General features: G+C 38.7%; 1 protein-coding gene and 1 long non-coding RNA gene across 2 annotated transcripts; both read right to left on the minus strand.

Moving 5' to 3' along the window:
• Positions 1-1,451: 1,451 nt before the first annotated feature.
• Positions 1,452-3,667, minus strand: LOC146676823 (uncharacterized). The gene is made up of 4 exons (XM_085383904.1): positions 2,730-3,667; positions 1,769-2,122; positions 1,577-1,651; positions 1,452-1,471 (listed from the first exon to the last, which is right to left on the minus strand). Exons 1-4 carry the CDS (start codon positions 3,049-3,051, stop codon positions 1,452-1,454), a joined length of 771 nt encoding a protein of 256 aa, XP_085240030.1. The 5' UTR covers positions 3,052-3,667.
• A 2,255-nt stretch (positions 3,668-5,922) lies between these two features.
• LOC146676824 (uncharacterized) lies at positions 5,923-6,409 on the minus strand. The gene is made up of 3 exons (XR_014907269.1): positions 6,380-6,409; positions 6,242-6,305; positions 5,923-5,932 (listed from the first exon to the last, which is right to left on the minus strand). It is a non-coding gene; the product is annotated as an uncharacterized LOC146676824 (long non-coding RNA).
• Positions 6,410-11,893: the final 5,484 nt, after the last annotated feature.

Here is an 11,893-nt window from a genome sequence, read left to right on the forward strand (position 1 = left end):
TACACACATAACACAGACATCACATGGGGTTACAAGTCGGAGATCGGTAGCGTTACAGAAAAGAACACTGAAATGTACACAACAACGGGAGGGTACAAGAGGAAAAAAAGAGACCCCCACTCATGCTGTGCTTTCATGGTAGGACAGCATGAGAACAGGAAACAAAAAACCTCCTCTGCACAAAAAAGCACATGAATGGCCACAGCACAACATTGTGAAAGACATGACAAGCCACAGGGTTGGGTAGGGGATATCATAACACAATAAACACAGTATGTACATCTGATCTGGGACTGCTGCAATCTTTCGACTGCGCCGCCAGCTGACCCGATGTCCACATCATGGGGGAGGTAAGCATCGAAGGCACTAGACACACTGATGCTACCCCACATAGCAGACAGGTCTGGCCCGGATCTGGTGCCAAGCCGGCATTGCTGGCTGACTTCCTGCATAGTAAGTGGTATGTCATCCAGATATGGGCCAGGCCTGGCGTACGTGCCACTGTTTATGTGATAGTATGCCACATCTAGCCCAATTATGGTTTGGTTTATGTGGCCCAGGCTCATGGAAAACAGGTCTGGCCCGGATCTGGCATCAAGCTGGCACTTGTGACTGACTGGTGTCATGGCAGGGTGTATGCCAACCAGATGTTGGCCAGGTCTGGCAATGGCAATTTTAGTTAGAAGACCCAAATGCCACGTTGCAATACTATACTGCTGTGGTAGCAAACATTTCAAATGCAGGTTTGACAAGTTTGCGAGTGCACGCTTTATCCAAAACCTAGTGAAAGGTTTACTCATGTTCACCACCAGGTGTCTGTAGCTCAGGAGGTAGAGCAGGTCACCTGCTGAGGGTAAGATTAGTGGTTCGTTCCCTGAACCCTTTAGTCTGCATGTCAAGAGTGTGAATTTGTATGAATGTAGTTAGGAAGCACTCAGTTTAGAGAAAGTGTGTGTATGATTGGGTGAATGTGGCATGCTGTAAAGAGCACTTTGAGTAATACGGGAGACTAGAAAAGCGCTGTCTGAACAGAGTTCATCATCTTACTTTTGCACTGTTATTATCCAGCACATGTTATTATTACATGGCTTGATTAAGGTACACATTAGGCTGACATCTGGGGCCAAATCCACCATAGGTCCCAAGCACCATACAGGTTTAGTCATTACGCTGTACTTGTATATCTCTTTCCATCATCATAGCTGTCTTAGTCAACCTGAACACAACCACAGTATGAAGCCCTGTATCCTGTGATATCTGAAAAAAATAATATATTTCACAAAAACTGTGAGATGACAAATATATAAAAGGAATAACAGTAGTGTTACAATGTATGTATGTATGTTTAAAATAACTTACCTTCTGATTTAGTTGATTACTAGTGGTCATGGTATAAGTCAGTTGCACTGCTGCAGCACCTGAATTAAAGGAACCTAAAATAAAAATAACATTTACTGAAATTCAGAATATACTGCAAATTAAGTATAAATAAGTATAAAGGAAAACAGATTACCATTCGAACAATTATATTTCTTGTTCTTGATTACATAACTCAGTAAGACTATAACCATCAAACTTATTGCCAAAGCAGCACACAAAAGAAACACAACTGTGTTGACCACCCGAGAATCACCAAATGACCTAATGTTGTCTGAAAAACAAAACGATCAAACACGAAAGGTTAATCGCTATGAGAACATTTCCTTAAATGTGCCTCCTGAAAACTAGAAATAATCTGAAGATGTATATATTACATAAAGGTTGTTACCTTCAATATTCAATTTTGCTCCATTCCCAAAAATGATATGTCCACATGTTGCCACAGCACAATAATAGTTTCCAGAATCAGAAGAGCTGATATTGTTCTTTGAGAACTTGTAGACACATTTTCGAGGAGAATGAACATCAGACTGCCTCTCACATTCATCACCACTGCTTCTATAAACGTAAATCACACTGGGATGTGTTTCATCCATTCCTGCTCTGAACCAGTACACATCCTCTGGACATGTATTCTTCTGCAGGTCAGAGAGGACCGAACACTGTAGAGTCACTGAGTCTCCTTGATATATCGGAGCTGATGGCAGCTCTTGAATGACAATGGGGATGTCAGGTTCTGGTCCTGGAAAATAAAACAAAGTATGTACAATTCATTTAAAACCACTGCAAGAATTTTTATTTTTCACAGTCATGAATAAAGCTAAACTTATGCCACCAACTGTCCCTCAAACTTATGTATGATTCTTAACAAAAGTATTTTACCACCCATCATGAAAACAAGAAAACAGAAAAATGTGTCAATCAGCCACAAACTTGTTTAAAGGCAAAAGTTATATTGTTAGTTATTAGACAAACAGCAAACTGAATTCATGTTGTTATACACTCATTTAAGCTGACTTCTGTTCAGGAATGCAAGTAAATAAGATTTGGTATCTTAATAAAATATAGTAAAGTACTTTACTATATTTTCAGCTTTTTTGTAAAACAGTACTTTTAAGAATTCAAGTATAATATTGATATTTTATTATAAACATGCTTCTGCATGCTGGTGCATTATCCAACAGAGAAACATGAAAAATCATTTTTCTAATAACTAGTAATAACTAGTAAGTACTGTTAATTAAGGGCAGCTATGGCATAAACCGTACAATGAGAGGTAGTCTAATAAATGTGTTAATCAAAATAAATTCAAAGTTGAGCATCAATAAGGAGAATATTGTGTCATTTACCTTTGACTCTTAGGAAAGTAATATTCCACTTTGTCGTTTTGAGTTCAATCACTTCTTCACAGTAATAGAAGGCAGTGTCATTGAGCTGTGTTTGAATTATATGGAGGACAAATGTTCCTGTTTCCTGCTTTGTTGTAATACGAGGAGTTTTGTTAACAGTGCCCTGATCAAAAGTGTAGGTCGCCCCTAAGACTTCAGGCAGATTTCCAGCAACAACTCGCATCCAAAAAAGTAATCCTGACAAGTTAGACCGGCGACTACACGTCAGAGTCACATCTTCTCCAAGATGAACATTTTTTGTTACAAAGCTTTGGTCATCCATGCATCCTGAAAAAATAAAGACAATCCTTTACATCCAAGTGTAAAAGGTAACAATTACTGAAACACAGAGAAAACTGAACACAGATGCATACTTACGCCCAGCTGTGAGTAAAAGAGCTATGCACAATATGATCAACATTGTCTGGTTCAGACCTCAGTTAAAATTAGATTTCACTGCAAGATGATTAATCTTAATGTGGTTTTATCAAATGGGAGGGGACAATGAGATGGGAGGGGACAATGAGATGGGAGGTAACCATTTTAAAACAATCTGATTGGTCTGTAATAATGTTGGCCGTAAAGTTAAATGTTAAGTTAAAATTATCTCATTGTCTCCAATGAACATACACGACACTAGCAGTCATCACAAGAGTCACAACTAAAATTCTAGAATAGATTTCCTGTCCAAAATTTTCAGCCATGTTATAAAGAGAAAAGCTCCAAGACATCAGCTTTTGCTTAGATGCTCTATTGGGCCAGAAAAAGGTTACCAGAAAATGGCAATTGTGCAAAACTGTATCTAAGATTTTACATTATAATTTATGATATACTTTTTGAGCATTGATAAATGACGTCTTTGAGAGTAAACACAACATGACCAACACACCAAAACACGAAGTATGGTTGACAAAACAGGTTCTGTGACAATCGTATGTCCAGAGTAAAAATAGCATTTTGTGATTGTGCTGCAATACTGTTTCAGTCAAATTCTCCAAACTGCAAAAAGCCTAGAGAAAATACTGTTAGTGATATATCAGTGTGATATATCAAAAGACAATGTTGTTCCACTTATTTTGCACTAAACCAAACACGTGAGGATTTATATGAAGTCAGACCTTTCTCTTTCTATATTATTGTCATGTTTTGCTGTGCAGCAGGCAGGATGTAGGACCCAAATGCAGGATTTGGAGACTGAATTATAAACTAAAAGCAGTAGCTTTATTGCTGGGGAAAAACTTGAAATGCAAGAAAGGTAAACTAGAAACGCAAACACAAAACTCAAACTAGGAAACTAGAAAACAAAACCTGAGGGAGCCTGAACATTACCATAAACACAGAGGAAAAACACACCATGGTGACGACACCACGGTGAGCAGGGGAACACTGAGGACTAAAATACACCGGCAGGATAATGAGAGGATGGGGAACAGCTGGGACTACTCAGACGAAACAAGACACGGGAAAAGCAAAACTCAAAACACTGAACACAGGACAGGATCTATCAAAATAAAACAGGAAACACACAACAGGCACAGAGGCACGGACCTGATGCTAAACAAAGGGAACGTGAAGCACAGGGACAGGAGTGACATGAGACATGACTGACTGGGGAACAAGAAAATAAACATAAAGACAAAACTTAACCTACACTAAACACGAGGGGCATGGGAACAAAACCCAAGAACTAGAAATCAATAAATACTAGAGAACTTAGGGAGCTAGAAATACAAAACAGAAACCCAAAAACACCAACGGTGATAAACAATGGTGAAGTCAAAAACTTATATAATGACACAAAAGGCTGGGTCACCGACACAGGACCGTGACAGTTATCATTTAGCAATAAACTGTTTGCATTATTATCCTTTGCTGTATCACACTCTTTGGGATTATCATCAATTAATGTTTACTTCCAGTGATGGATGGAGGAAATTTTTACTGCAGACAAAAACATTTTAAACAGCTTATTTTCTAACCAGACATCGCAGTGGCGGACAAGAAGAGAAAGAAGGCCATAGTGATAGATGTAGTTGTTCCAACCAATATCAGGAAGAAAGATGGTTGAGATATACCAAAAAGACTGAGAGAGGAGCCAGAGCAAATGTGGAGAGTGAAGGCAACGGTTGTCCCCATGAAGCACCCAAATTAGTGATCTCCAAAGCGGGAGAGTGGCTCCAACAGATCCCAGGAACGACATCCAAGATCTCTGTCCAGAGAAGTGAAGTCCTAGGTGCATCATATTGTAACTATACATTAAAATTCAGAAATTCCCAACAGCCAGACAACCCAGACTCTATATAGTTTGATGTCTTGTGCACCCCTAAATTTTATGTAGTGTTGTGTCAAAGTCCACAATAGGACATTGGAGGCCTAGCTGTTTGCATCCCATTGGCACCTTGTGTTTTTTTGCCTATATATATAGTTTTTTTTTTAATTTGCTGATTTATTTATTTTCAAAATCACTTTTTAACTTTTGTTTTCAGGGCTGGTAAGGTTTAGGAGATTAAAAAGATTTTGTTTTGGGTTAAAACATGGCCCTTCTTCCCAGAACTCCTCTTTGTTGACATATGATAAAAGATAAAAGTGAAGGATCAATCGCAATAATCACATAACGCTGTGTCAGGATACGTTAGATTACAGTCACAACTTAGCAGCTTTAATGCAACACACCATGCAGCTTTATTGTTTATTAGGTTATGGAACTATTTTTATTGAGCACCGAAGTGCAGAGCAAATATTTATTCAAAGTTTACAATGTCTCTGTCAAAGTGCACAGGTAAGCCTTGTTCACATCTAATAGCAATTTTTCTGGTGTAAGCGTTCCCACGGTACTCACAGTGGCCTGGCCTTCCCCCTTTTAGTTTACAGACAACAATGTCAAAAGGTTTTGTGCTTTTGGTCATCTCACCATATGGCTCTCCTGCACGGTCACAAATGGGTTTCACTAGACCTGTGGTAGCTCTGATAAAGGTGTTGGTCTCCTTACACTCATTGTCGGCAGTTTTAATGCGTCTACTAGCTATCACGCTGGTACACCTGTCAACACTCATCCGCTGAAAAATATGCTGATTTATAAACTTCTGGTAACGCTCAGTGATGTTAGCATTTACACAGAGTACAGTGGCAGAAAGCAGCAGCACAAACTGGGTCCTCATGGCTCCCTGTTGAAGAAAATGTGAAAAAAAATATTTTAGACAATTTGTCGCATCTGAGATGAGGACTGAGTAAAGGCAAACATTTACTCAATTTAGTTGTAAATTGACTGGATATTGTTCATATTGTTGTTGTTGTTATTTTATTAAAATGCACAGTGATCATATTAAACCATATCAACAAATAAACCTCTTGGAGATTTTAGCAATCATAGACTCTCTAGATATATACTCCCGAGGGAAAAGTACAATTTTAAATAAAGTCATATTTAACTTGTGTGTAATGGCAGAGCATTCTGAAAAAATGAAGAAACAAACCTTCCGAGTTTAAATCAGAAACTTTGTCAGGTCTCTCAGTTCTCCCGTTGTTAAGCTTGTGAAGCTTAAATGGAAAACAATAAAAAATATATGTAAAAATGTTACAATATCAATACCACATTACAGAGAATAACTTACCCGTATCAAGACCACAGTGACAGTGATCGGTGTCAAGTCTGCTCAATCATTTATAGAACTCATTTTGAACTTTGATTTCTTGGCTCAGCAATACATGGGGAGGGAGTTCTAGATAAAATAATTCATTTGGGTAAAGGGACAAGAAGATAACAGTGTACTTTTTTCACTTTTTGGGGTGCTCTACAATTACACCAAGCCCCCTCAGGACTGGTACTTAAAATATAAGTTTCTCCTGATTTTAGTCACCAGATAATGATCAACTTTTGTTATATATCAGACTATTGTTTTCAAAGAATAAAATCAAATGAAAATTAAAGTGCGAAGGTAAGAAGAATGAAGGGTGTGTAGTCAAGTACTATTAACCAGTACAGCCAAACATAAGTCATGTTCAGATGTGTATTTTAATTTCAAATGGTTGAGCAAATTTGGTTTCTTATGCAGTTAATACTTAACCTAAAAGAACAAAGCACAAATCGACAACATTTACAATAATTTTAATAAAGCCATTAAAAATCAACATAGCCTGACCACAAAAACATCTGTGGGGAAGAACAAACATACACCTCCTGCTTATATAAAGGTTTGCAATGTTTGGTGTTAAGGGTTATATTAACAGGAAAGAAGGTCGTAGGTACATTAGAACTGATCCAAATATTTGCTGATCATAGTTCAGTTTCAGTTTGAGTAAATGATAAAATGTTTACATTCCCAGTGGACTGTAAACATTTCTGACCTAAATCAAGAATAACAGCTTACACAGAACTGTATTTTATATGTTTAAACTGTACTTTATATTCAGTATTTCTGACAACAAATGTTCTCCACTTCTTTTTAGTACATTTTCCACACGTTTATCTATTTACAGTGGTTCGTTCAAATTTGTTTAAGTACAGGTTGTGAATGAAGGGAAGAAGAAAAAATACCCCCAAGAAGCAGGTTATGAGCACAATAATAACAACATCTTGGTGCTATTTATTTATGTTTACATTGAATTCCATGCTCCACTTCTTTATAGATTCAGATTCAAGCTTCAAAAGAGAGGGCTTTAGGTCTCTTCCTGTGTCTTTAGGTCCCCTAAGACAGCGGTCCCCAACCTTTTTTGCGCCACGGACCGGTTTATGCCCGACAATATTGTCACAGACCGGCCTTTAAGGTGTCGCGGATAAATACAACAAAATAAAACTAGTACCGGTACCGGAAAAAATAAGATTTATTCATAACACACGTGAAAATACCCAGGAAAACCGAGTTAACGATAAAAACAATAACAAAATAACGCTGAAAACCGATAAAAACCCTGAAAACTATACATTTCACACCTGAGCCTCTACTCTCGCGGCCCGGTACCAAACGACTCACAGACCAATACCGGTCCGAGGCCCGGGGGTTGGGGACCGCTGCCCTAAGACACAGGAAGTAAGTTTATGCTAATTCAAAAATGTATACAGTAAGAACAAATGTATCACTATTGTGTAACATGATCGTGTTAGCATGCTGACTAAGTTTCACAGATCTAGTCAGTACATAGTGGAGCACTCAGTGCCCACAAATGCACACACACACAAAAGTTATGTGCAAATAACTAAAACAATCTATAAAGAGTAGGTCTCTTTAAAAGTATACATAATCATGGCTGCTTTCTTCAAGGTGTTTTTGAACTAAGGAAACAGTATTTGTCATTGCCCAGACTATGACAACACACACACACACACACACACACACACACACACACACACACACACACACACACACACACACACTGCTAAAGCTCTCACACAGGTCTCTACTTGTGTCCTGTGTGAATTCCCCTCCCTCTCTCGAGACATAACACCCTCTGAAGATGAGCAACACCTCAACCGAGACTCATTTTGACTGCATGGAAATAAGGTTTTAAGAATGATGAAAAAATTAACAGTTGTCTATATTATTTTTTATTTCCTTCACCTCATTCGGCCAGTTTGCTGATGGATATCATGGATATTGTTTGCTGTAAAAATAACAGCAAACAATATCCATGATATGTGGAACCCTCAGCTTTGACTTTAGTGCCACTATTGATCTCATTGTTTATTCATTCTAAACCAAATTTTTTTTTTTTTTTTTTGCTATTATATAACTACTTTGATGTCATGCTTATTAAAAATGTAAATAATGGTTGAAATGGATATCCTATCATTCCACTTTTTGCACAAATGCATTCCACATGTCTGATGATGCTGCTACCACCAGAGGGCACTCTAATACTTTTTATATCACATATTAACCCAAAGAGAACAAACAAGGTGTTTAAACATGTAAACTGTTTTCATTCATTTTACAGTAATTTTTCACCACCTCTACTCTTTAACTGACATTACTCTTAAAATATGAGGTCACAAATGTTTGATTGTTAACTTAAGACACAATAGCAACCACAGCACTGCAGCTGCATGTGACTTCATTATTTCCAAGTTACTGTCCAAATCAAGACATGCATTGTGTGATTCTTACTCTGAATCTGAATAAGTACGCGGGACCACTGTGTGCGGTAAGACCATCTCTTTTACTTCCTGTATTACCATCTACCGGCATGCATTGCCAGTGCGTAACACGTAATTACACAATCAAACAGTGAACACATACTGCCCATACAACAAATGTACCAGAGACAATTATGAATACACCACATCTCCCCTTTTAAACAAAAACAGAATATTCCTTTTCTCAGGACAGAACTTCTCTTTTTCAAAGCCATACAAGAACATCTGGCAAAAAATCTGCATTACATTTTTAACCTTTTGTTTTTGTTTTCTTGTTCTTTTCTTTTCTTAACAACTCTTTTTAGCTTTATTTTACTGTGCTCTACGAAACCCTTATAACACAGTTACATAACAACAACTTTTTTTTTTTCTTACAGATCTAACTTTTTAGGTTTAACTATTGGCCTCCCTGACTTGGTTCTGACCACATCAGTGTTAACAGGTGTAGCAGGGATCACACTGGGTGTTTGAGGCTTCTGCAACACAGGCACATTAGCAGGTTCATGCACAGGTGAACTTAAAGGAATCAAATGCACACGATTACGCCTCACAGTCCCTTGTGGTAACTCCACTGTGTATGATCGGGGTGTAGAGTGATTTTGGACAACAGTGCCTGTAGTTTTGACATCAGTCACCCAAACTTGCTCTCCTGGGGACAGGCTGCATAAAGGTTTTGCGCGGTGGCGCCTGTTGAAGTTTGCCATGTCCATCATCCTCTTCTCCCTTTCCTTTCGAGCGAGCAGTGCGTTGTCCGGCAGTGTGGGCTCCAGCTGCGATGGAAGCATCGGCAGTGTGGTTCGCAGACGTCTGCCCATTAAAAGCTCTGCAGGGCTGTATCCGGACTGCAGTGGTGTAGCTCTATAGGCAAGAAGAGCTAGATAAGGATCAGCTGCTTTTTTCAGAAGATTTTTTACAGTCTGCACAGCACGTTCTGCTTCTCCATTACTTTGCGGAAACTTGGGACTGCTTGTGATGTGTTTGAAGCCGTATGCTGCTGCAAAGTCTGTAAAGATTTGACCTGAATACTGTGATCCATTATCAGACATGAGGACCTCTGGGATGCCGTGACGGGCAAAGAAAGATTTCAGGTGAGTAATGACATCGTTTGATTTTGTCCTGTTTAACAAAGCAATCTCAACAAATCTAGAGTGATAGTCAACAGCGAGAAGGTAAGTTTTCCCTCCCAGCTCGAAAAGATCTGTGCCCACTCTCTGCCATGGGCGGGCAGGGTATTCTGTTGGCATGAGTGGCTCACTGTTATTGTGTCTTTCTTGAATACACGTTTTGCACTTGAGCACCATCTCAGAGATTTGTTGACTCAGCCCGGGCCACCACACTGTTTGGCGTGCACGAGCTTTACATTTTACAACACCTTGATGTCCTTCGTGTAGTTTTTCCAGCACCTCGTTTCTCATTGCTGAAGGAATGACAAGCCGTGTGTCTTTTAACAAAAGGCCGTCTTCAACAGTGAGCGTGGCTCGGTCAGGCCAGTAATTTCGCAGTAAAGGCTCTTGTTTTGCATGTTCTGGCCAGCCTTCGGTGCACATGTCCATGACGCGAGCACACACACTGTCGCTTTTCAGTTGTTCCTTCAGTGTTTGCATATATGATGAACTGACAGGCATGTTTGCTACAATACTGTCGACATATATGTCTGTGCTTTCCATTAGCTCTTTGTCTGACAGGTTCATTGGTTTTTTCAGAGGTGAGCGGGACAAAGTATCTGCTGTCCAGAGCGATTTCCCTGGGGCGTACTGCACAGTGTACGAGTAACGCATGAGTCTCATTCTGAATCGCTGGATCCTGGGTGGCAAGAGATCCAGAGCTTGTCCTCCCAGTAAGGAAACGAGAGGTTTGTGGTCCGTTTCAAGACAAAAATGTTTACCAATCAGGAAATCACGAAAACGCTCACACGCCCATGTAGATGCCAGTGCCTCTTTTTCCACTTGTAATTACACAATCAAACAGTGAACACATACTGCCCATACAACAAATGTACCAGAGACAATTATGAATACACCACATGCATAACATTCAAAATAGTTTGCTCTTAACATTTTTAAGCAATTAATTTCTATCCTCATTATACATGTTTGTATTTGCAAAGATCACCAAAAAGTGACAGTAAAATCGGTTTGTGGCTATGTTAGCAGCAAGTATCACAGAATGACTTCAAATCCATTTGATACAGAGGCAAAACATAGACCATGCTAGAATGATTTGTTTGATGGATTTGTGAGACTCTGGAGTTTCTTTAAGACCACTGAGAGTTAGCTTCATGATTCACAATTTGTAACCACCTGACCCACAATCTCAACTAGAGAACATAAAGTACATCATCGTCTTTGCGCTTTTGAACCTTGAGCATTCTCTGGTACAGGTCACAGTAGTTCTGAGTAATTATACTCAGTGTTTGCTCGGAAGCTGAGGAATGGTCAACCACAACTTAGTTTACTAGGTTAGCTGCACACTCTTTCTGTTTCCTACACTGTTGTGCACTTTTACACAGTGCTTTGAGGCTACTCTTTTCTGAAGAATAGAAACAGATCGCTGTTGCTTTATTACAAAAACAGATTGATGCTGACAGTATATGGATAGACAATATTATGGCTTATATGTTTAAAATCCCTGAGCTTTTAATGATAACACAGATTCATTTTCTAATCATTAATATAATTTGTATTAATAATGAATTGGTTATGTAATAGTGTGTATGATACATTGTTTAGATTTTCTTTCTATGAGATTTTATAAACCAAATATAAGCTGTGTAGGAGGTTATTTAAAAAGTCGGTTTTTGCACATATAAGCTGGTCATTTATTTCTAACATGGATCAGTGTCCGTTTCATAGCACCTAGGATAGATTTCTTCATATTTTATTTACATTTGATGTATGGGTTTCTTGGATTTCATGGTGTCACTGATGGTAAAGATGACGAATTATTTCCTGTGCACGTCTTTTTCTTGAATTGATTACCGTTAATAATGGTTTAG

This window comes from Rhamphochromis longiceps, linkage group LG2 (assembly GCF_057381845.1).
Source record: "Rhamphochromis longiceps isolate RC_006_pf linkage group LG2, R_longiceps_female_GT1.1, whole genome shotgun sequence".
In the NCBI taxonomy this organism is placed as follows: Eukaryota; Metazoa; Chordata; class Actinopteri; order Cichliformes; family Cichlidae; genus Rhamphochromis; species Rhamphochromis longiceps.

Coding starts and splice junctions, on each gene's coding strand:
- LOC146676823 (XM_085383904.1), bottom strand. CDS start 3,051: ATGGATGACCAAAGCTTTGTAACAAAAAATGTTCATCTTGGAGAAGAT. Junction 2,123..2,729: donor TACTTTCCTAAGAGTCAAAG/GTAAATGACACA, acceptor TTTATTTTCCAG/GACCAGAACCTGACATCCCC. Junction 1,472..1,576: donor GTGTGCTGCTTTGGCAATAA/GTTTGATGGTTA, acceptor CTTAATTTGCAG/TATATTCTGAATTTCAGTAA.